This window comes from Bubalus bubalis, chromosome 10 (assembly GCF_019923935.1).
Source record: "Bubalus bubalis isolate 160015118507 breed Murrah chromosome 10, NDDB_SH_1, whole genome shotgun sequence".
NCBI classification, from domain to species: domain Eukaryota; kingdom Metazoa; phylum Chordata; class Mammalia; order Artiodactyla; family Bovidae; genus Bubalus; species Bubalus bubalis.
Genome location: NC_059166.1, coordinates 61,200,950 through 61,226,560, shown reverse-complemented (window position 1 = coordinate 61,226,560; position 25,611 = coordinate 61,200,950). Strand labels below are relative to the sequence as shown.

Genomic DNA, 25,611 nt, shown 5'->3' with positions numbered 1-25,611 from the left:
ACCACTTCATGGGAACTAGATGGGGAAACAGTGGAAACAGTGTCAGACTTTATTTTTCTGGGCTCCAAAATCACTACAGATGGTGACTGCAGCCATGAAATTAAAAGACGCATACTCCTTGGAAGGAAAGTTATGACCAACCTAGATAGCATATTCAAAAGCAGAGACATTACTTTGCCAACAAAGGTCCGTCTAGTCAAGGCTGTGGTTTTTCCTGTGGTCATGTATGGATGTGAGAGTTGGACTGTGAAGAAGGCTGAGCGCCGAAGAATTGATGCTTTTGGACTGTGGTGTTGGAGAAGACTCTTGAAAATCCCTTGGACTGCAAGGAGATCCAACCAGTCCATTCTGAAGGAGATCAGCCCTGAGATTTCTTTGGAAGGACTGATGCTAAAGCTGAAACTCCAGTACTTTGGCCACCTCATGCGAAGAGTTGACTCATTGGAAAAGACTCTGATGCTGGGAGGGATTGGGGGCAGGAGGAGAAGGGGACAACAGAGGATGAGATGGCTGGATGGCATCACTGACTCGATGGACGTGAGTCTGAGTGAACTCCGGGAGTTGGTGATGGACAGGGAGGCCTGGCAGGCTGCAATTCATGGGGTCACAAAAAGTCATACACGACTGATCGACTGAACTGAACTGAACTGAACAAGTCCAAAACTGAACTCATTACCTCCCCTCCACAGACCCGCTGCTTCTCTATTCAGAGCACCTACCTGCCAAGTCACTCTCATCACAAACCCAGGAACTTCCTTCCTCTTCTCCCCCAGTCTCCAATAGGCCACAAAACGCTGTCACTTCTGAATCAGAACTGTCTGAGCATCTTGCCTCTCTCCTCACTCTGCTGATTTCCTCTGACTTGCATCCTCTGTCAAAGCCGTGCCCCTCTGCCCTTAGTCTTTCCACCCTGTGGTGATTCTCTGAAATATAGATGTGATCATTTTGCTCCTAACTTAAAAAGTTTGGCTACCCTTGGCTGATAGAAGATAGAATAGAAACCCCCATTCACAGACCTTAAGGCTTTTCCATAGCCTGGTCCCAGCCCCTTTTCAGCTCCATTTTCAGTCATACTGCATTGCCCACTGTTCTCTGAATCAACAATGTCTTTTTATGGCTCCATGGCTTTGAATGCCTCCATGCATCCAACTGAATATAGCGGTTAAAGGCGTGGGTGCTAGAGCCAGGCTGCCTCAGTTTGAATTCTAGCCCCGCTGTGACTAGTGAAAGGAGCCCAGGCATGGACATAAATTCTCTGTGGCCCAGGAGTCCTGTCTGTAATGAGCTTGATAATAAAGGTACCTATCAATAAAGTTTTAGAGTTTGGAACATTGTTAGTACTCAATAAACACTGGCCAGCATTCTTTCTACAAATGTGTGGACATTGCTTTGGCTTGTCTATGCCCCTTGAAGGCAGGAACTTTGCCACATTTCATTTCTGGATTCCTGATGTGTGACTGAGAGTAGGTGCTCAGTTAATACTGAGTTAGTAAAACAGCCAGCAGTGGTATCTTAGTAGTGGTGTAACTGGGGGAGGGGAAGGAACTCCTCTGATCCTATATTAGGTCTTGGGAGGAAGCACAAGAAGGTAGTTAGGGCTATTTCTAAACAGGCTGGTCCCTAGTGGCTGCTCGGCTTTCATCAGATAGGCAACCTGCTTATCTGCAACAATGGTTCTCAACTCTGACTACATATTTGAATCACTTGGGAAGCTTTTTAAAAAGGTGATGCCTGTCACCTTTGCCTACTTAGAGGGTTCTGATTTAATTGGTCTGGGTGGAGGTTAGTCATCGTAGTTTTAAAAAGCTCCCCAGGTGATTCTAAAGTGCAGCCAAATTGTGAAGCACAGGCCTGAGAGCAGCTTTGGGCAGCTCTGCTCTTTTAGATCATTTGGCTGGCAGTGGCTGGGGAGTCAGACACAGACCTGGCTCCTGGCTTCAGATCCCTGTGACTACCAAAGATGCTCACAGCAGGGTTAGCTGTGCTTGGAGGCAGGTAAGGTCACTTTAGTCCATTGTTTGGATTTCTACCCAACTCAAAAAGGACACAGAGACTCATGCTAGAGTCCTCTGGTTCTAGCGCCTCAGCCAGCATCATAAGTAGATACAGGTGCCAGTCCTGGTTCTGAAAACTTGCTCCATGGGCTCTGGAAGCCTCTCTGGGCTTTAAGAGGATTGGGCTTTTTGGAGATATTTTCTAGTTGAAAAATATAAAGATTTCATCCAACTTAAATACTGTGATTCAGATCCCCGCCTCCCCCAACCCCCAAGCTTTTGGGAGCTTGTTCTCACATCCATGAAAAAATTGGTTCAGTACTCCATGCTGAGTCTACAAAAATTAATGCAAATTCATTGTTACTACTTGAGATACTGGGCGTTCATCATACTCATTTGTTCTGTTATTCGGTTGTCATTTTGCATTCTACTGCATTTTCTGAAGACTTGGAAAAGGGTTCTCTTAATGATAGATTAGCATAGTCTAATTGGTAGTTGCTGTTCATTTTAAATGAGATTGCAACAATTTTGAACTGTTTGACTGGGCTTGTGAAATGTGACCAGTGACACAACCTTTGTTGAGGCTTGGGTGTGAACGCAGTGAGGAAACAGTTTCCCTTATTAGCCTCATCATTGACACTATGTTTATCAGTATGCATTTGGTTTTGTGTTTACTTATTACTTATTTATTCTATGTTTTATTCCAATTAAAAAATTTCTTGAGTCCGCTTACAGAAACATGCATTATACACCAGGTTACAAATAGATGAGGAATTTCAGGTAGAGGATAAATAGGGGTAGAAGGAAACGGTGAATTCATGGATAGGATTTGAGAATGCTTGTCGTAAGGTCATGAGTAGCTCCTGTAGTCACTGGAAGAAAAGAGCCATGATTAGAAACAGAAGCTTAATTGCCTGTGCATTTAAAACATGTGAGTAAACCATAAGTACCGTGTTCTGGGGAAAGCTTCTAGTGTGGATCTGTAGGAAGAGGCCTCTGGGTGAATACGGTCAATGTCATTGACACCATTCCTGCAGTAGTGGCAACAGCGAGTTTCTAATGGATGTCTATTTCTAATCATTTTCATCCAGACAAGTGACATAGCAAAGCATAATTTAGCAGACATATTTTTTTCAGCAGCCAAAATAGTTTTAACCAAATCTGTGCCTCTCTAGTTGAATATTTATAGGAAAAAAAACCCCAGAATATTTAGAGGAATATATGGCCAACATGCTGCATGAATATTCTTTTTTGTAATTGAGCTTTTTTTAAAAAAAAAAAAAACAATATTTATTTGGCTGCACTGGGTCTTAGTTGTGGCATGGGGGATCTTCAATTTTCCTTGTGGCATGAGGGTTCTTTAGTTGTGGCAAGTGGGGGATCTAGTTCTCCGAGGGGATTGAACCTGGGCCTCCTCCATTGGGAACTGGGAGTCTTAGCCACTGGACCACCAGAGAAGTTCCATAATTGAGCTTTTTATATAAATTAAGCAGAAAATAATGGCAAATGGCATGTATCAGTAACTCTCCTAAATGCTTTTACATATAATTGTCCATTTAATACTTGACATATTTCTAAGGAGCCTGGTGGGCTATAGTCCATAGGGTTGCAAAGAGTTGGATACTACTGAGCGACTAACACATTGTCCGAGTACTTTGTCTTAAATAATCTTAGGACAAATACTGTGTGGTATCACTTATATGTGGAAGCTAAAAATTACAACAAACTAGTGAATGCAACAAAAAATAAACAGACCCCAGATGCAGAGAACAAACTAGTGGTTACCCGTGCGGGGAGAGGAAGTACAGGGGTGGGGGATGGGAGGTATGAGATGGGCTCAAGGATATGTTGCACAACACGGGGAATATATCCAATGTTAGTAACAACTAAAAATGAAAAGTAACCTCTAAAATTAGTATAAAATATTTTTAAATTAAAAATAAAATAATCTTAGGAGCTCTGAGAAAAAAAAAAAGAAAGACATTCCATAGCTTGCCCAAGGTCACCCCATAGTGAACTGGTATTTGAAGCCATGTCCTGTGGCTCCTTCCTCTTAGCCACTGCACCATCATCACCTCTGTTGAGGATGTGAAAGGACCCCCATGAGGTACATGGGGTGGGGGCAGATGATGAAGGAGAAAACTGAGCAGACTATGCCTCACCACCTTTTCCTCTCCACTTCCCTCTCCCCCCCAACCCCTTACCAAGCAGAGCACTGCCATGGTGATCTAGTTCCTTTTTAGGGTTTATGTCTAAATGTCAATTAGGCAAAAAGTTCCAAGGCAAAACAAGTATAAAATTAGTATTCTCTGCCATTGTGACCACAATAATATTTTTCAGTCTCCAAATTTACTGCTTCTTTCTGATTATGTAAGCAGTATATGTTCATTTTCTGAATGTTGAGCTTTAAATCAACTTTTTCACTCTCCTCTTTCACTTTCATCAAGAGGCTTTTTAGTTTCTCTTCACTTTCTGCCATAAGGGTGGTGTCATCTGCATATCTGAGGTTATTGATATTTCTCCCGGCAATCTTGATTCCAGCTTGTGTTTCTTCCAGTCCAGCGTTTCTCATGATGTACTCTGCATATAAGTTAAATAAACAGGGTGACAATATACAGCCTTCATGTACTCCTTTTCCTATTTGGAACCAGCCTGTTGTTCCATGTCCAGTTCTAACTGTTGCTTCCTGACCTGCATATAGATTTCACAAGAGGCAGGTCAGGTGGTCCGGTATTCCCATCTCTTTCAGAATTTTCCACAGTTTATTGTGATGCACACAGTCAAAGGCTTTGGCATAGTCAATAAAGCAGAAATAGATGTTTTTCTGGAACTCGCTTGCTTTTTCCATGATCCAGTGGATGTTGGCAATTTGATCTCTGGTTCCTCTGCCTTTTCTAAAACCAGCTTGAACATCCGGCTTAAAGCTCAACATTCAGAAAACTAAGATTATGGCATCCGGTCCCATCACTTCATGGGAAATAGATGGGGAAACAGTGGAAACAGTGTCAGACTTTATTTTTTGGGGCTCCAAAATCACTGCAGATGGTGACTGCAGCCATGAAATTAAAAGACGCTTACTCCTTGGAAGGAAAGTTATGACCAACCTAGATAGCATATTCAAAAGCAGAGACATTACTTTGCCAACAAAGGTCCGTCTAGTCAAGGCTATGGTTTTTCCAGTGGTCATGTATGGATGTGAGAGTTGGACTGTGAAGAAAGCTGAGTGCCGAAGAATTGATGCTTTTGAACTGTGGTGTTGGAGAAGACTCCTGAGAGTCCCTTGGACTGCAAGGAGATCCAACCGGTCCATTCTGAAGGAGATCAGCCCTGGGATTTCTTTGGAAGGAATGATGCTAAAGCTGAAACTCCAGTCCTTTGGCCACCTCATGCGAAGAGTTGACTCATTGGAAAAGACTCTGATGCTGGGAGGGATTGGGGGCAGGAGGAGAAGGGGACAACAGAGGATGAGATGGCTGGATGGCATCACTGACTCGATGGACGTGAGTCTGAGTGAACTCCCGGAGTTGGTGATGGACAGGGAGGCCTGGCGTGCTGTGATTAATGGGGTTGCAAAGAGTCGGATACGACTGAGCGACTGAAATGAACTGATATGTTCATTGCTAAAAATAAAGGAGAAAAAGTATAAAGAAGAAGGTACTAGTCACCTATTATCCTACCACCAGAAATACCTACAACTTGCATATTCCAGTCTTCCTTTGCTCCCTCCATGCATTTATACAGATACTTGTACATACAAACATATAATTCAACAAAATTGTTTTATTACATGCCTTTTAATATAATTATTATTGCGCCATTGGTCATTTCTGCAACATGTTTTTAAAATATCTACATAATATATTCTTCAGGTGTCTTATACTTAATCTGTGTAAGTATCTTCTACTCAAACCTGTTGTTGAATATTTAGATTGTATCCAACTTAGCATGCGTGCTAAGTCTCTTTAGTCGTATCTGGCTCTTTGTGACCCTGTGAACTGTAATCTGCCAGGTTCCTCTATCCACAGGAATCTCTAAGCAAGAATTCTGGAGTGGGTTGCCATGCCCTCCTCCAGGGGATCTTCCCGACCCAGGGATATTCCTGACCCAGGGATCAAACCCACGCCTTTTATGTTTTTTCATTGGCAGGCAGGTTCTTCACCACTAGCCCCACCTGGGAAGACCATCCAATGTTCTCCCAGTTATAAATAAATAAATAATATTTTAATAAATATCTTTTAACCTAGTTCTTTGCTTAGATCACAGGACTGGAAAAGGTCGGTTTTCATTCCAATCCCAAAGAAGGGCAATGCCAAAAGAATGCTCAAACTACCGCACAGTTGCACTCATCTCACACGCTAGTAAAGTAATGCTCAAAATTCTCCAAGCCAGGCTTCAGCAATATGTGAACCGTGAAATTCCTGATGTTCAAGCTGGTTTTAGAAAAGGCAGAGGAACCAGAGATCAAATTGCCAACATCCGCTGGATCATGGAAAAAGCAAGAGAGTTCCAGAAAAACATCTATTTCTGCTTTTTTGACTATGCCAAAGCCTTTGACTGTGTGGATCACAAGAAACTGTGGAAAATTCTGAAAGAGATGGGAATACCGGACCACCTGACCTGCCTCTTGAGAAATTTGTATGCAGGTCAGGAAGCAACAGTTAGAACTGGACATGGAACAACAGGCTGGTTCCAAATAGGAAAAGGAGTACATGAAGGCTGTATATTGTCACCCTGTTTATTTAACCTATATGCAGAGTACATCATGAGAAAAGCTGGACTGGAAGAAACAAGCTGGAATCAAGATTGCCAGGAGAAATATCAATAACCTCAGATATGCAGATGACATCATCCTTATGGCAGAAAGTGAAGAGAAACTAAAAAGCCTCTTGATGAAAGTGAAAGTGGAGAGTGAAAAAGTTGGCTTAAAGCTCAACATTCAGAAAATGAAGATCATGGCATCCGGTCCCCTCACTTGATGGGAACTAGATGGGGAAACAGTGGAAACAGTGTCAGACTTTATTTTTCTGGGCTCCAAAATCACTACAGATGGTGACTGCAGCCATGAAATTAAAAGACACTTACTCCTTGGAAGGAAAGTTATGACCAACCTAGCTAGCATATTCAAAAGCAGAGACATTACTTTGTCAACAAAGGTTCGTCTAGTCAAGGCTATGGTTTTTCCAGTGGTCATGTATGGATGTGAGAGTTGGACTGTGAAGAAGGCTGAGCGCCGAAGAATTGATGCTTTTGGACTGTGGTGTTGGAGAAGACTCCTGAGAGTCCCTTGGACTGTAAGGAGATCAGCCCTGGGATTTCTTTGGAAGGAATGATGCTAAAGCTGAAACGCCATTCCTTTGGCCACGTCATGCGAAGAGTTGACTCATTGGAAAAGACTCTGATGCTGGGAGGGATTGGGGGCAGGAGGAGAAGGGGACGACAGAGGATGAGCTGGCTGGATGGCATCACTGACTCGATGGACGTGAGTCTGAGTGAACTCCCGGAGTTGGTGATGGACAGGGAGGCCTGGCGTGCTGCGATTAATGGGGTTGCAAAGAGTCGGACACGACTGAGTGACTAATCTGATCTGATCTCTATCCCTTTTTGAGGGGGACAAGGTCAAACCATTTTACTGAGGGGCTTTGGAGGAGGGTTGAAGGGCTGGGAGGACAATGAGATTTCCTCACTTGGATCAATCCAGCTTCACAGTTTCTGGAAAGCTCTATTTCCTTGTTTTTTCCTCCAAATCTCTTCATTGGTATTTCCATTTTTTTAAGTTATAGCTTGACATTTTTTAAATATAAATTTTGATTTTACTTTTTGGCTGTTCCTTGCAGCATGTGGGATCCTAGTTCCCCAACCAGGAATTGAATCTGCACACCCTGCATTGGAAGTATAGAGTCTCAGCCACTGGACCACAAGGGAAGTCCCTCTGTTTCCTTTTAGTGAATTCTTAGGAGTAGGATTTTTTTGGCGGATGTTGTGGCGGTCACCTGGATCCTCCCTTCAGGACCCAGCAACTCATTTCCCCACTTCTGAGGGTGTGACTGCTGACAGCTCACAACGGATCCCTTCCCAAGACCTCCCTTGGCTGAAAGAAGTTGCCTTTTCCTAAGATTCTGCCCTCCTCTGCGGCAGTTCACATCTGGTGGTTGTGGTTGTGGAGGTCAAAAGGCCCAGTCTCCTTGCCACGGTCTCAGTCAGCTCTGGCGTGCCAGCCCAGCTACGGCTCCTGGGATCAGTTCAGTTCAGTCGCTCAGTCATGTCCGACTCTTTGCAACCCCATGGACTGTAGGTTTCCCTGTCCATTGCCAACTCCTGGAGTTTACTCAAACTCATGTCCATTGAGTTGGTGATGATGTCCAACCATCTCATCCTCTGTTGTCCGCTTCTCTTCCTGCCTTCAATCTTTCCCAGCATCAGGGTCTTTTCAGAGGAGTCCGTTATTCGCATCAGGTGGCCAAAGTATTCAAGTTTCAACTTCAGCATCAGTCCTTATGATGAATATTCAGGACTGATTTCATTTAGGATGGACCATTTGGATCTCCTTGTAGTCCAAGGGACTCTCAAGAGTCTTCTCCAACACCGCAGTTCAAAAGCATCAATTCTTTGGCACTCAGCTTTCTTTATAGTCCAACTCTCATAGCCATACGTGACTAGTGGAAAAACCATAGCTTTGACTAGACAGACTTTTGTTGGCAAAGTAATGTCTCTGCTTTTTAATATGTTGTCTAGGTTGGTCATAGCTTTTCTTTCAGGAGCAAACGTCTTTTAATTTCATGGCTGCAGTCACCATCTACGGAGATTTTGGAGCCCAAGAAAATAAACTCTGTCACTGTTTCTACTGTTTCCCCATCTGTTTGCCATGAAGTGATGGGACCAGATGCCATGGTCTTAGTTTTCTGAATGTTGAGTTTTAAGCCAACTTTTTCACTCTCCTCTTTCACTTTCATCAAGAGGCTCTTTAGTTCTTCACTCTCTGCCATAAGGGTGGTACTATCTGCATATCTGAGGTTATTGGTATTTCTCCCAGCAATCTTGACTCCAGCTTGTGCTTCATCCAGCCCAGGATTTCACATGATGTACTCTGCATATAAGTTAAATAACCAGTTGACAATATACAGCCTTGATGTACTCCTTTTCCTATTTGGAACCAGTCTGTTGTTCCATGTCCAGTTCAAACTGCTAGCTTCCTGATCTGCATACAGATTTCTCAAGAGGCAGGTCAGGTGGTCTGGTATTCCCATCTCTTTAAGAATTTTCCAGTTTGTTGTGGTCCACACAATCAAAGGCTTTGGCATAGTCAATAAAAGCAGAAGTCCATATTTTTCTGGAACTCTCTTGCTTTTTCCATGATCCAGCGGATGTTGGCAATTTGATCTCTGGTTCCTCTGCCTTTTCTAAATCCAGCTTGAACATCTGGAAGTTCATGATTCATGTGCTGTTGAAGCCTGGTTTGGAGAATTTTGAGCATTACTTTACTAGCGTGTGAGATGAGTGCAATTGTGTGGTAGTTTGAGCATTCTTTGGCATTGCCTTTCATTGGGATTGGAATGAAAACTGACCTTTTCCAGTCCTGTGGCCACTGCTGAGTTTTCCAAATTTGCTGGGATCTGGTAGGGCCTTTGTTCCTGATGCATCACAGCCCAGCTGATCTTTCTGCCCAGGACCACTTCCCTCCCCTTCACAGATGTTGAGTCACAGGGCGTCTCCCTACCACCTCTGCATGTAATCTCCTGTCAGCATCTGCTCCCCTGGGAACCTGACCTAAGGCAAAAATGTTACATATGGTTTTAGAGAATTCTAAATAGTGTTAAAACAACAGGGATATATCCTTGTTAATAGTTCAAATCGGTGGGCCTGTCTGCAGAACTGAAAGGAGGCTAGAGTGGTAGTAGCCGAGACGGGGAGGGGGAGAACAGTGTAAGATGAGTGTGCAGAGTTTTGCAAGGGCCACACCATGAAGGACTTTGCAAAGTGTCACATTGGGGCATGGCAGGAAGCAGATGACACATCAGGTTGGGTAATGTGAGGACAGTTCAGTGATGAGATGACTTTCAAAGATGTGGACAGAGTTTAGTAAAGGTTGATAGGCATGGACATTATCCCTGGTGCTAGCAGGGTGCCCTTAATGACCAAAGCTTGAAGGAGTAGGTACTGGAACTGAGCTATTCACTGTGTGGAGAGGGCTGCCTGCAAGGAGCTGTGGCTTTTCAGTATTGTGATGCAGTCATCCTGAGGTGACTGGCAGAGGGGAAGGCTGGGGAAGGTGCCTCAAACTTACCCACCTTCCACCCTCCAGATCTCCTACTGGTCCCTTCGGTTTGCCAGGCCCTCCTGGCAGCCAGAGAGCATGTTCCATTAGGTCAGCCTCTAGGGACAGAGTGGACAGGGTGAGGCTGAGTAGAGAGTGAATTGGGAGGAGCAAACCACAGATCTCCAGCCTGGCCATGGACTCAACCTTGGATTTACCCTAAGAGCAGTGGTGTTCGAGGCTGAATGATGTCCATCCCCTCCCCCTTTATATGTTGAAATCCTAAGCCTAGTACCTCATAATGTGACTGTATTTGGAGATAGGACCCTAAAAGAGGTAATTCAGGTAAAATGAAGTCACATGGGTGGGCCCTAATTCAATGACTGGTGTCTTTATGAGAAGAGATTAGAACACAGACATGCACAGAGGGAAGACGGTCTGTGGACAGAGAAATTAGCACCTACAAGTCAAGGGGAGAGGCCTGAGAAGAAATCGGCTCTGCCAGTACAATTTCCAGAACTGTGAGGAAATTAATTTCTATTGTTGAAGCCATGCAGCCTGTGGTGTTTTGTTATGGTAGCCCTAACAAACGAACCCAAAAAGAAAGTCACTGAAAATTGGGAGTGGGATGGGTGATTAAATGTTTATTTTGGAAAGATGCAGCTGAGAACTGATTAGAAAGTGGTCAGGGTAGGTACAGCTCAGTTTAGTCGCTCAGTCATGTCCAACTCTTTGTGACACCATGGACTGCAGCACACCAGGCTTCCCTGTCCATCACCAACTTCCGGAGCTTGCTCAAACTCATGTCTACCGAGTCAGTGATGCCATCCAACTATCTCATCCTCTGTCATTCCCTTCTCCTTGCGCTTTCAATCTTTCCCAGCATCAGGGTCTTTCCAAATGAGTCAGTTCTTTGCATCAGGTGGCTAAAGTATTTGAGTTTCAGCTTTAGCATCAGTCCTTCCAGTGAATATTCAGGACTGATTTCCTTTAGGATGAACTGGTTGGATCTCCTTGCAGTCCAAGGGACTCTCAAGAGTCTTCTCTAACATCACAGTTCAAAAGCATCAATTCTTCGGTGCTCAGCTCTCTTTATAGTCCAACTCTCACATCCATACGTAACTACTGGAAAAACTATCACTTTGACTAGATGGACCTTTGTTGGCAAAGTAATGACTCTGCTTTTTAATACGCTATCTAGGTTGGTCATAACTTTTCTTCCAAGAAGCAAGTGTCTTTAAATTTCATGGCTGCAGTCACCATCTGCAGTGATTTTGGAGTCCAAGAAAATAAACTCTGTCACTGTTTCCATTGTTTCCCCATCTGTTTGCCGTGAAGTGATGGGACCAGATGCCATGATCTTAGTTTTCTGAATGTTGAATTTTAAGCCAACTTTTTCCTCTCTCCTCTTTCACTTTCATCAAGAGGCCCTTTAGTTCTTCTTTACTTTCTGCCATAAGGGTGATACTATCTGCATATCTGAGGTTATTGATATCTCTCCTGGCAATCTTGATTCCAGCTTGTGCTTCATCCAGCCCAGGATTTCGCATGATGTACTCTGCATATAAGTTAAATAAGCAGGTGACAATATACAGCCTTGACGTACTCCTTTCCCGATTTGGAATCAGTCTGTTGTTCCATGTCCAGTTCTAACTGTTGCTTCTTCTACCCTATTCTGCAGGGTAGGTGCAGATACACCAAAATAAGAGGATACTCTGTAATTCAGGTGAGAGATGAAGAGACAGACTCCATTCCTAGTAGTGGAGAAGAAGTGGATTTGAGAGATATTTAGGAAATAAAATCAATACATCTTGATAATGGATTGGATATGTTGGATGAAGGAGGAGACGTAAAAAAATTTATTGATCAGATATCGTTTGAATACATACTCTGTGCCAGCCACATTATCTTCTAGAAACTGAGGGATACAGATTGTCTCTTTTTCCACTGTATCAGTGACTGGCTGGTGATCCCTGAAGTGGGAGACCCTTGAAAAATATTATGTTTTCAACTGTTCTTTTACTGATGTATATTTAAATGGTTTTCAAGTGTTTGTATATACAGACACACACACACACACATGTTTAGTGCTATTACACACAATGAAATAGTAAACATTTTCCTCTAAATTGAGGTATAATTGATATACAGCATTATGTTGACTCCAGGTCTACAACATAACGATTTGATATTTGTATTGTGAAATGTTCACCCCAATCAGATCAGATCAGTCGCTCAGTTGTGTCCGACTCTTTGCGACCACATGAATCGCAGCACGCCAGGCCTCCCTGTCCATCACCAACTCCCGGAGTTCACTCAGACTCACGTCCATCGAGTCAGTGATGTAATCCAGCCACCTCATCCTCTGTCGTCCCCTTCTCCTCCTGCCCCCAATCCCTCCCAGCATCAGAGTCTTTTCCAATGAGTCAACTCTTCGCATGACGTGGCCAAAGTACTGGAGTTTCAGCTTTAGCATCATTCCTTCCAAAGAAATCCCAGGGCTGATCTCCTTCAGAATGGATTGGTTGGATCTCCTTGCAGTCCAAGGGACACTCAGGAGTCTTCTCCAACACCACAGTTCAAAAGCATCAATTCTTCGGCGCTCAGCCTTCTTCACAGTCCAACTCTCACATCCATACATGACCACAGGAAAAACCATAGCCTTGACTAGACAGACCTTTGTTGGCAAAGTAATGTCTCTGCTTTTGAATACGCTATTTTGGTTGGTCATAACTTTCCTTCCAAGGAGTAAGCGTCTTTTAATTTCATGGCTGCAGTCACCATCTGAAGTGATTTTGGAGCCCAGAAAAATAAAGTCTGACACTGTTTCCACTGTTTCCCCATCTATTTCCCATGAAGTGGTGGGACCGGATGCCATGATCTTCGTTTTCTGAATGTTGAGCCTTAAGCCAACTTTTTCACTCTCCACTTTCACTTTCATCAAGAGGCTTTTGAGTTCCTCTTCACTTTCTGCCATAAGGGTGGTGTCATCTGCATATCTGAGGTGATTGATATTTCTCCCGGCAATCTTGATTCCAACTTGTGTTTCTCCCAGTCCAGCGTTTCTCATGATGTACTCTGCATAGAAGTTAAATAAACAGGGTGACAATATACAGCCTTGACGAACTCCTTTTCCTATTTGGAACCAGTCTGTTGTTCCATGTCCAGTTCTAACTGTTGCTTCCTGACCTGCATACAAATTTCTCAAGAAGCAGGTCAGGTGGTCTGGTATTCCCATCTCTTGCAGAATTTTCCACAGTTTATTGTGATCCACACAGTCAAGGGCTTTGGCATAGTCAATAAAGCAGAAATAGATGTTTTTCTGGAACTCTCTTGCTTTTTCCATGATCCAGCGGATGTTGGCAATTTGATCTCTGGTTCCTTTGCCTTTTCTAAAACCAGCTTGAACATCAGGAAGTTCACGGTTCACATATTGCTGAAGCCCAATAAGTCTAGTTAATATTGGTTACCAGGTATAGTCAACATAACTTTTTTCTTGTGATGAGTACTTTTAAGATTTACTCTCTCAGTAACTTTGAAATATGCAATACAGGGTTGTTAACTGTTGCTGTGCTGTACCTTACATCTCCATGACTGACGTATTTTATAACTGGACTTTTGTACTTTTTGACTTTCTTCACCCATATTGCCTACCACCCACCCTCTGTCTCTGGCAACCACCACTCTTTTCTGTATCTATGAGTTTGCTTTTTTTTATTCTTTTTAAAGATTCCAAATAAAAGTGAGATCATATGGTATTTTTCTTTCTCTGACTTATTTCACCTGGCATAGTACCCTCCGGGTCCATTTATGTGGTTGTAAATGGCAAGATTTCATCTTTTCTATGGCTGAAGAATATTCCACTGTGTGTGTGTGTATGCTGCATTCTTCATTCATCTGTTGATTGTTATTTGTTTCCATATCTTGGCTATTGTAAATAATGCTGAACATTGGGGTGTATATATCCTTTGGAGTTAGTGTTTTTGTTTTATTCTGGTAATTCTCCAGAAGTGGAATTGATGGATCATATGGTTGTTCTATTTTTAATTTTTTGAGGAACTTCCATAGTATTTTCCATAGTAATTGCACCAGTTTACCTTCTCAATAGCGTACAAGTGATCCATTTTCTCTACTTTCTCACCAACACTTATTTCTTGTCTTTTTAATTATAGTCATTCTAACAGGTGTAAGGTGATATCTCTTTGTGGTTTTGATTTGCATTTTTCTAATTAATGATGTTGAACATCTTTCCATGTACATGTTAGCCATCTGTATGTCTTCTTTAGAAAAATGCCTGTTCAAATCCTCTGCCCATATTTTAATTGGATTGTTTGTTTTTTGTAATTAAGTTGTATGAGTTCTTTACATATTTTGGATATTACCCCCTCATTGGATATATGATTTGCAAATGTTTTCTCCTATTCTATATACAGACATATAATAAAATGCTCTCTCTATATATATAAAATATATATAATATATAATCCTATATTCTGTCTATATAGAATACATTCTATATACTTATATATGTTCTATGTCTATATCTCTAGCTATCAGCTATACGTAACATATAAAATGATGAATAGAATCATGATCAATAGAATGCCAACATTAAGTAATTTAACTTATTGTATACTTCCAAAGATTATTTCAAACGTTTTCTTAAATAACCTGGACATGAACTATTCTGTAGGTTAATATCTATTAACATCTACAAAACATACAGAGTTTGGGGTTTTAGAGTGTTTGATCTTCACCCATATAATCTGCCTCTGGTGAATACTTTTTGGCAATCAGACTATGCCATAGGATAATTCTATCTTTTTGTCTTCTCTGAGGGAAGTATGTGTTGGTTAACTTTCTGTTTGGCCCCAAGACTCATTCTCTGCTTTTCTCTGCCCTGCTCTGTGTCCCGCTGTGCTGCCTTGCTCGGGCTTCATCGCTGGATGCCCTTGACCTCTAGCTACTGGGTCAGTTAATGGGGGCACGGGCAGGAGGCTGGAGGGTGGGAGGAGAGGGCTGAGGTATTTACTTCCTTAGCAACTGGGCTCCGGTCTGGTCAGTGGGCGCCTCCCTCTGTGTGCACTCTTCCGCAGGGCAATTCTCTCCCACTCCAGTAACGCTGTGGCCCTTGAGGGAGGTCAGCACTCACTGTTGCTGGACTGTGTGCTTCACTTTCCTTCTTTGGGAACCTTAACCCTGCTGTTTTTGCAAGTAACTCCTTCATTCAGTTTGCTTCAGTTAAACCTTTTTGGTGTACTTTTGGTGTTTTCAGGGCCCTGCCTGTTATATGTTCGTTTGGCTCACCCCAAAGATCACAGTTAAAAGGTAGGGGACCCTCCAAGACATCTTAGTTTACCCTCTCATATTATCTGATCCAGTCCCTCTCTTGGTCTGTAGGATGTCTCCAGTGGTCCTGAGTGCTGGTCATAGTTGGGGACTGGCTTGCAATAAGCTTGTACTCCCTGAGCCTGTACTGAGCCAACATGACTTAGTGTAGCCCATGATTGGTTCCTGCCCAGAGTTAGAATGGGAAAGTGACAAAGCCCCTCATGGAACTCCTGGCAGATTTCTCCCCAATATGATATACACAAAGCCACTGTCTAGAGTGGAGTAGCCTGTCCCTAAAACTTATTGACTCTTCATATAGAACATGGATCCAGGAGGCACAGTTTCCATTTACCATGGAGGAGTTTTAGCATATTTATTATTATATTATTCCAGTTTCAGTTCAGTCACTCAGTCGTGTCTGACTCTTTGCGACCCCATGAATCACAGCACGCCAGGCCTAGGCCCTCACCAACTCCCGGAGTTTACTCAAACTCATGTCCATCGAGTTGATGATGCCATCCAGCCAGCTCATCCTCTGTCGTCCCCTTCTCCTCCTGCCCCCAATCCCTCCCAGCATCAGGGTCTTTTCCAATGAGTCAACTCATCGCATGAGGTGGCCAAAGTACTGGAGTTTCAGCTTTTAGCATCAGTCCTTCCAATGAACACCCAGGACTGATCTCCTTTAGAATGGACTGGTTGGATCTCCTTACAGTCCAAGGGATTTTCAAGAGTCTTCTCCAACACCACAGTTCAAAAGCATCAATTCTTCAGCGCTCAGCTTTCTTCACAGTCCAAATCTCACATCCATACATGACCACAGGAAAAACCATAGCCTTGACTAGACGGACCTTTGTTGGCAAAGTAATGTCTCTGCTTTTGAATATGCTATCTAGGTTGGTCATAACTTTCCTTCCAAGGAGTAAGCGTCTTTTAATTTCATGGCTGCAGTCACCATCTGAAGTGATTTTGGAGCCCCCCAAAATAAAGTCTGACACTGTTTCCACTGTTTCCCCATCTATTTCCCATGAAGTGATGGGACCGGATGCCATGATCTTAGTTTTCTGAATGTTGAGTTTTAAGCCAACATTTTCACTCCCCACTTTCACTTTCATCAAGAGGCTCTTTAGTTCCTCTTCACTTTCTGCCATAAGGGTGGTGTCATCTGCATATCTGAGGTTATTGATGTTTTTCCCAGCAATTTTGATTCCAGCTTGTGCTTCTTTCAGCCCAGCATCTCTCATGATGTACTCTGCATATAAGTTAAATAAGCAGTTGACAATATACAGCCTTGACGTACTCCTTTTCCTATTTGGAACCAGTCTGTTGTTCCATGTCCAGTTTTAACTGTTGCTTCCTAACCTGCACACAGGTTTCTCAAGAGGCAGATCAGGTGGTCTGGTATTCCCATCTCTTTCAAAATTTTCCACAGTTTATTGTGATCCACAGTGTCAAAGGCTTTAGCATAGTCAAAGGGACTATGGTTTCAGTGCATCTGCCCTCTGATGCCCTCTCGCAACACCTACCGTCTTACTTGGGTTTCTCTTACCTTGGTCGTGGGGTATCTCTTCACGTCTGCTCCAGCAAAGTACAGCCGCTCCTTACCTTGGATGAGGGGTATCTCCTCAGGGCTGCCCCTCCTGACCTTGAACGTGGAGTAGCTCCTCTCGGCCCTCCTGCACCTGCACAGCTGCCGCTCCTTGGACATGGGGTTGCTTCTCCCATATTATATTATTATTGATCTATTATTATCTGGAAATATCTCCACAAATAATTATAGCATCAATTCCTTTTTTAAAATTTATTTATTTAATAGGAGGATAATTACAATATTGTGATGGTTTTTGCCATATACCAACATGAATAGGCCATAGGCATACATGTGTCCCCTCCCTCTTGAGCCCCCCATTCCTCCTCCCTCCACAGCCTATCCCTACAGGTTGTCCCAGAGCAATGGCTTTGGGTTCCCTGTGTCATACATCAAACTCCCACTGGCTATATATTTTACATATGGTAATGCGTATTTTGCATATGTTTCGATCTATAGCAACATAATGTGTATATTTCAATGTATAGCATCAATTTCTACCTTGACATCATAAAGTAACTTTCCTAAAAAACAAACAAACAAAAAAAACCCTTTCAAATTATCAAGAGAAATTCTCAAGGATTTTAAGTCGGATCCTTAAGTGATTAACTTTGTGTGAAGATATTTTTTAATTAAGGAATTTATTGTTTCCAGTAGAGAGGGAAACAACAACCAAAAAAAACCCCAAAACATGAACCTTTTTTTTTTCTTTTTTTCAGTTTTATTTATTTATACTTTATAATATTATATTGGTTTTGCCATACATTGACATGAGTATACCATGGGTGTATATGTGTTCCCCATCCTGAAATCCCTCCCACCTCCCTCCCCATCCCATCTCTCTGGGTCACCCCAGTGCACCAGCCCCGAGCACCCTGTATCATGCATCAAACCTGGACTGGCAATTTGTTTCACATATGATATTTTACATGTTTCAATGCCATTCTCCCATATCATCCCACCCTCGCCCTCTCCCACAGAGTCCAAAAGACTGTTCTATACATCTGTGTCTCTTTTGCTGTCTCGCATACAGGGTTATCGTTACCATCTTTCTAAATTCCATATATATGCGTTGCTGCTGCTGTTGCTGCTAAGTCGCTTCAGTCGTGTCAGACTCTGTGCAACCCCATAGACGGCAGCCCACCAGGCTCCCCCATCCCTGGGATTCTCTAGGCAAGAACGCTGGAGTGGGTTGCCATTTCCTTCTCCAATGCATGAAAATGAAAAGTGAAAGTGAAGTTGCTCAGTCATGTCCAACTCTTAGCGACCCCATGGGCTGCAGCCTACCAGGCTACTCCGTCCATGGGATTTTCCAGGCAAGAGTACTGGAGTGGGGTGCCATTGCCTTCTCCAATATATGCGTTAGTATACTGTATTGGTGTTTTTCTTTCTGGCTTACTTTACTCTGTATGATAGGCTCCAGTTTCATCCACCTCATTAGAACTGATTCAAATGTATTCTTTTTAATGGCTTAGTAATATTCCATAGTGTGTATGTACCACAGCTTTCTTATCCATTCGTCCACTGGTGGACATCTAGGTTGCTTCCATGTCCTGGCTATTATAAACAGTGCTGTGATGAACATTGGCGTACACATGTCTCTTTCAATTCTGGTTTCCTCAGTGTGTATGCCCAGCAGTGGGATTGCTGGGTCATATGGCAGTTCTATTTCCAGTTTTTAAATGAATCGCCACACTGTTCTCCATAGTGGCTGTACTAGTTTGCATTCCCACCAACAGTGTAAGAGGGTTCCCTTTTCTCCACACCCTCTCCAGCATTTATTGCTAGTAGACTTTTGGATAGCAGCCATTTTGACTGGCATGAAATGGTACCTCATTGTGGTTTTGATTTGCATTTCTCTGATAATGAGTGATGGTGAGCATCTTTTCATATGCTTGTTAGCCATCTGTATGTCTTCTTTGGATAAATGTCTGTTTAGTTCTTTGGCCCACTTTTTGATTGGGTTGTTTATTTTTCTGGAATTGAGCTACAGGAGTTGCTTGTATATTTTTGAGATTAATTATTTGTCCATTGTTTCGTTTGCTATTATTTTCTCCCATTCTGAAGGCTGTCTTTTCACCTTGCTTGTAGTTTCCTTTGTTGAGCAGAAGCTTTTAATTTTAATTAGGTCCCATTTGTTTGTTTTTGCTTTTATTTCCAATATTCTGGGAGGTGGATTATAGAGAATCCTGTTGTGGTTTATGTCGGAGAAACACTAACCTTTAAATAACTAGATTTATTTTTGGTGTAGTAGGGAGAAAGTGAATACAGAAAAGTATGTGGGGAGTTATAATCACCTGGATTTTCATAATTAGGATAAATGTTAGCATTTTGCCATATTTGCTTCAAATCAATGTTTTTAAAAATTTGTTTTACTATTATTATTTTTAATTTTTGACCTTGAAAATGCCTTTAAAAGTCCCATGGGATCCTCTCTCGGGTCCCATTTTCCTCCCATACTCCTAGGAGAAATTATTATAAAGAATTTGGTATGTATCCAGTCCATGCGAAGTTAATGCATACAATAATTTATTTACTTTGACATCTATGAGTATTCTATTATACAATTACACCTCAATTTATATGCCTAATTTCCTGCTGATGGACTCCTAGTTTTTTTCCAATTACCCTGCTGCGAGCAATGTTGACATGAACATGCTAGTCTGTGTTTCACTGAGCACTTTTTTCCCAGGGTTTATACCTAGACATGGAGTTGCTGAGCCACGGGGATATGTTTATTTTCAGCCCTACAAGATAGCTAAAACTGATTATTTTAGTCAATTAATTTACTCTGACCACATGTGTAGCTTGAAACAACAAGTAATATTATTTGTTGTGTGTGTTCCAGTTTCTAGGACTGTGTAGCAAATTACTGCAAAATACAGTGGCACAGAACAACTGTTGATTATGCTCACAGATTCTGGGCAAGGCACAGAGGTGTCTGGGGCCTCAACTGAATGAAGCAAAAACTGAGAGTGGAATCATTCAAAGGCTAGTTCACTCACATGTCTGGTAGTCAATGCTGGCTCTTAGCTAAGGGAGGCCCTAGCTGGGCTGTTGGCCAGAACATCTCCATGAAACCTCTCCATGTGACCTGGGCTAAATCATGACACAGTGGCTAGGTTCCAAGGGTAAGGGGAGATGGGAAGAGAGAGAGAGAATGAACTAGGCAGAAGCTGTGTCATCTTTTAAGACCTACCCTTGGAAGTAATGCAGTCACTTTGCATCCTTTTCATTAGAATCAAGTCATAAAAGCTGGCCCCTTTTAAAGGGGTGGGAACAGAGGCTCCTTCCTAGCTCTCTGTGGAGAAATGTCAAAGTCATACTGTAATAAAAGCATGGGGGGGTGGGTGAGAAATATATTGGTGCAGCCATCTTTGGAAATCTGCTACATTGTATTTTTGTTTTTTCTTTTTTATAGTAAAATGTTATTTTCTGCTTATAAAAGTAATACTAATTGCAGAGAAAAATTCAGAAAAATGCAGAAGGGTATAAAGAAGAAAATAAAGCCTATCAATTATCCCATTATACAGAATAGCCTGAGTTAACATTTTTTATGCATGTACACACATTTTTTGGAAAGTAAAAATCAGATCATAGTGTACATATTGCGTCTTCATTTAGCAAAATATCACTGACCTTTTCATCGTCAATCAATAGAGCTCTACACCATCATTTAAACAAAGATACCTTCCATTATATACTGCCTTCATTTATCCAGTCTCCTCTTTATGGACACTTAGGTCATTTTAAATTTTCACCATTTGTATGTCTTTAAAATGTATATAAATGGTATTATACTGAATGAAATATTAAATATTGCTCTTACCCACTAAAATTATATTTTCAAGAGCTAAGTTAGTATGGATAGTAATCATTCATTTTAACATTTATAAGTTAAAATTCTGTTATTCAGTTATAGAGTTATATTACAGTTTATGCATGTAATTTTCTGCTGATAAACTTTTAGGTTTTTCCCAGTTATGCTACTACAGACAGTGTTGAATGAACATGCTGTCATGTCTCATTGTATTTTTACTAGTGTATTTTTGTATTTATACCTAGTCCTGGCATCTCTGGGTCATGAGGTCTTCTCATTTTCAGCTATACTAAGAGCATAGCCATTAGTCACATGATTATTTTAGTCATGTGACTCATTGCCATCAACTGTTGGATGGATTTCTGAGGTTTCTCAGCAAGGTTTGGCATTTATTAGAGTCAGTATGCCACTTCAGTTCTAGATGCATGCCCATGGACGGTGGGTGACTGGAATGAATGACTTATAATCACATGCAAGAATGAGAGTAGGCAGAGCTTTGATAATATTTTTGTTATATAGTATTTCAGTGTTTTGTTTGAAAATATTTTTAAAATGTCAGAAATATGAAGGTGTCATGCCTCTTTCATTTATTCAAGAAATATCTTGCCAAATATGAGTTAAACAACAACACTTTTTTATGCACCTTTGGCATAAAATCACTAAAACTGGTCTAAATAAACCTCAGAAACAGATGGTGTGAAGTCCCCTAGAAAAGTGACTTTATATTGGAACAGAAACACTACTGGTCAGAGACCAGTTATAACTGGTTTGACTCCGAAGATTTTTCCTGTTCTCTTGGTTCCTTTTGAACAATATTGCTGAGTTTGATTGCAAAGGGGGAACTTCATCAAAGTCATCTGGTTCCTTGGATCACATTACATAGGATCCTAAGATCCTAACCTGTGTTCACAATGGTACCTTTTGTCTATAAACCTCAGTACATATTTAAATGGATATTACTGGAAGGTATTTATCTGCCTACAAATGGCTTAGTGTTTTTTTCTTTTCCATTGTGGTTTATTACAGAGTATTGAATATAGGTTCGCTATGCTATACAGTAGGACCTTGTTGTTTATCCATTCGATATATAATAGTTTCTATCAGCTCATCCCAGACTCCCAAGTCCTCCTCTCTCCCCCTCTCTCCCCCTTGGCAACTGCAAGTCTTTTCTCTATGTCTGTGAGTTTGTTTCTGGTTTGTAGATAGGATCACTTGTGTGATATTTTAGATTCCACATATAAGTGATGTCATATGGTGTTTGTTTTTCTCTTTTGGACTGACTTCACTTAGTGTGATAACCTCTAGGTCCATCCTTGTTGTTGCACATGGCATTGTTTCATTCCTTTTTATGAGTAAGTTTCCATTGTATATATTACCACGCCTTCTTTATTCATTCTCCTGTTGATTGACTTTTGTTTCTTCTATGTCTTGACTATTGTAAATAATGCTGCTATGAACATAGGAGTGCATGTATCTTTTTGAATTATAATTTTGTCCAGATACATGCGGATAGCTTAGTGTTTTGATTTTCTGGCAAGAAGTTGGCATTATTTCTCTTCTCTCCTGATCATGTTCTATACTAAGCAACTGTACTAGATACAGGTTTTTTTTTTTTTTTTTTTTACATAGCGATAACTTTTATATTTGGAATTAGCCAGCTGGACTCAGTTTAGATGATCCCAATTTTGTTGGCAACATCCAAAGCATCATAGTCAGGAGCCAGTTGAACATATGCCTTCTTCTCTCCATCAGGCCTGATCAGAGTATTGACCTTAGCCACGTCAATGTCATAGAGCTTCTCCACAGCCTGTTTAATCTGGTGCTTGTTGGCCTTGACATCCACAGTGGATACCAGTGTGTTGTTGTCTTCTATTTTCTTCATGGCTGACTCGGTGGTGAGGGGGAATTTGATGATGGCATAGTGGTCAAGTTTGTTTCTCCTAGGGGCGCTCTTCCGAGGATATTTGGGCTGCCTCCTGAGCTGCAGTGTTTTGGGCCGCCGGAAGGTCGGCGACGTCCGGATCTTCTTTTTCTTGTGGCTGTGGACACCTTTCAACACTGCTTTCTTGGCCTTCAACGCCTTTGCTTTGGCTTCAGCTTTAGGAGGGGCAGGGGCTTCCTCCTTCGCCTTCGGCGCCATCTTCATGAAAAGGCTGGGTACAGTTTTAACTGCAGGAGTTGTCATGAAATCTAGTGCCAGTTAAGATTTTGTTTTATATTTGCTACAACTCCTTTCTTGAACCTCAGTGTAAGATAAACCGAAATCCTACTCTTTGTTTCTGCTTGTGTTCAAATTTTAAAAGAAAAGGGAACAGGGCTACTTTTAGATTGTAGTTTCTATTTAGAGTGGAAATATTTTCACTGTTTTGTACTAGCCCTGGGAAAGAAACCAGATTGCCTCTGGCTAAGGGTTCTTGGTTAACCAAGTGAATCCTCTCAGATTTTGGGTCCCTGGCATGCATGACTGAGCCACTAGAATCTATGAGCAGCTAGCTTCTGGGAGTGAAATAGGGCTGCTGAAAAAATGTGAAGCAAAATTCCAACATGGAAAATTACCCCACAAAGAAGTGACTTGTAACTTAAGATATGATGTCACCACCTAATTTTCTATAATTGCATTTGTTATTGACCCTGTATAAGGATCCTCTTTGATGTTTTTAAGCGTTCTGCTCTCTCTCTCTCTCTTTTTAAAAAGACTTTTCCTGGGCTTCCTTGGTGGTTCAGTGGTTAAAAATCCACCTGCCAATGCAGGAGACACGGATTCGATCCCTGATCTGGGAAGGTCCACATGATGCAGAGTAAATAAGTCCGAGCACCACAACTGCTGAGCTTTTCCCTAGAGCCTGGGAGCCACAGCTACCGAGCCCATGTGCCTTTCCTGAAGCCTGCGAGCCCTCGAGTCCCTACTCCACAACAAGAGCAGCCACCGCAATGCGAAGCCTGCACACGGCAGCTACAGGAAAGGCCTGCAGAGCAATGAAGCCCCGACACAGCCAGAAATAAATGAATAAAATTATTAAAAAAAAGTTTTCCTACTTTGTGAAAAATGATTACAAATAAATATGATTGAAGATCATAAACTATAAAAGCAACCATGAAGAATGACCTCTAGGAAGCTCTGCTTATCGCAAAACTTGTGTTTCAGAGTCCTTCTTGAATGACTCATCATAAAAGCAAATTTCCCAGACAATATTAATAAAGACAAATTTTGAGGAAATCAAAATAAACAAATTCTTTTTTAATAGAAAATAAATTTTATTGTGAAATACGTTTACCATAAAATTTGCCCTCTTAAGCACTTTTAAGCTCACAGTTCTGTGGCAGTAAGTACATTTTACATTGTCCTACAGCCATCACCATCATCCATCTCGAGAACTTTTTCGTCTTGCAAATCTGAAACTCTATCCATTGAACAAGAACTCCCTACTCCGCCCTCCAACCCCTGGCAACCACCATTCTAATTTCTGCTATGAATTTGACTACTGTAGATCCTCATATAAGTAGAATCATATTTTATTTGTCCTCTGCTGACTCTCTTATTTAATTTAGCATAATGTCCTCAAAGTTCATCCATGTTGTACATGTATCAGAATATCTTTCCTTTTTAAAGCTGATATTCCATTGAAGATATAGGCCACATTCTGCTTATCTATTTATCCATCAATGGACACTTGAGTTGCTTCTACTTTTGACCAACAACAAATAATGCTGTTGTGAGGACTGTGTACAAATATCTGTTGGAGTTCCTGCTTTCAAATCTTCCGGATATATACCCAAAGTGAAAGTGGAAATCCTAGATCATATGGTAATTCTATGTTTAATTTTTTGAGGAATCACAATACTATTTTCCATAGTGGCTATATCATTTTACGTTCCCACCAATTCCCACAAAGGTTCCAATTTCTCCACATCCTTGCTAACACTTATTTTCTGTGTGTTTTAATAATAGGGTGGGAAGATTTGGGAGAATGGCATTGAAACATGTATAATATCATGTATGAAACGAGTCACCAGTCCAGGTTCGATGCACGATACTGGATGCTTGGGGCTGGTGCACTGGGACAACCCAGAGGGATGGTATGGCGAGGGAGGAGGGAGGAGGGTTCAGGATGAGGAACACATGTATACCTGTGGAGGATTCATTTCAATATTTGGCAAAACCAATACAATATTGTAAAGTTTAAAAATAAAATAAAATTAAAAATTAGAATGTAAAAAAAAAATAATAGTAATTCTAATAAGTGTCAAGAGTCGTGGATATATTTAATGTCAACACATGTATAGTTATCCTCTTGAAAGACATTTATTTTTTCACTGTGGAAACAAAGCTATGATCAATAAAATCTGTGTGGTTGTGACTGACTGTAAGCTTGTATTATATTACCAAAAGTTGAAGTTCTGGATTAAAGGTATATATATTTATGATGCTTGCTGCCATTTACACTCTGAGAGTTTCTAATCACTGCATACTAAACAAGACCAGCTATTACCAAAAAAATTTTTTATTTTGCCAGTATGATGGTCAATAAGTGATATCTCATTGCTTTTATTATATTATTTAAGGGAGAGAGTTAATATCTTTTCATCTTTTTACTTCAACCCTCAGTCAAATAGATTGAAAATTGCTGAT

At 41.4% G+C, this 25,611-nt stretch overlaps 1 protein-coding gene and 1 long non-coding RNA gene across 2 annotated transcripts; one reads left to right on the top strand and one right to left on the bottom strand.

The window, feature by feature from the left end:
• Positions 1-587: 587 nt before the first annotated feature.
• Positions 588-24,007, top strand: LOC123327719. Its single transcript, XR_006542418.2, has 2 exons — positions 588-1,995; positions 23,677-24,007. It is a non-coding gene; the product is annotated as an uncharacterized LOC123327719 (long non-coding RNA).
• On the bottom strand, positions 22,610-23,142 carry LOC102391633 (60S ribosomal protein L23a-like). Its single transcript, XM_044924360.2, has one exon. It carries the CDS (start codon positions 23,125-23,127, stop codon positions 22,651-22,653), a length of 477 nt encoding a protein of 158 aa, XP_044780295.2. The 5' UTR covers positions 23,128-23,142; the 3' UTR covers positions 22,610-22,650.
• Positions 24,008-25,611: the final 1,604 nt, after the last annotated feature.

What these genes read in the sequence shown, in the direction of transcription:
- LOC102391633 (XM_044924360.2), bottom strand. Translation starts at nt 23,127, where the DNA reads ATGAAGATGGCGCCGAAGGCGAAGGAGGAAGCCCCTGCCCCTCCTAAA.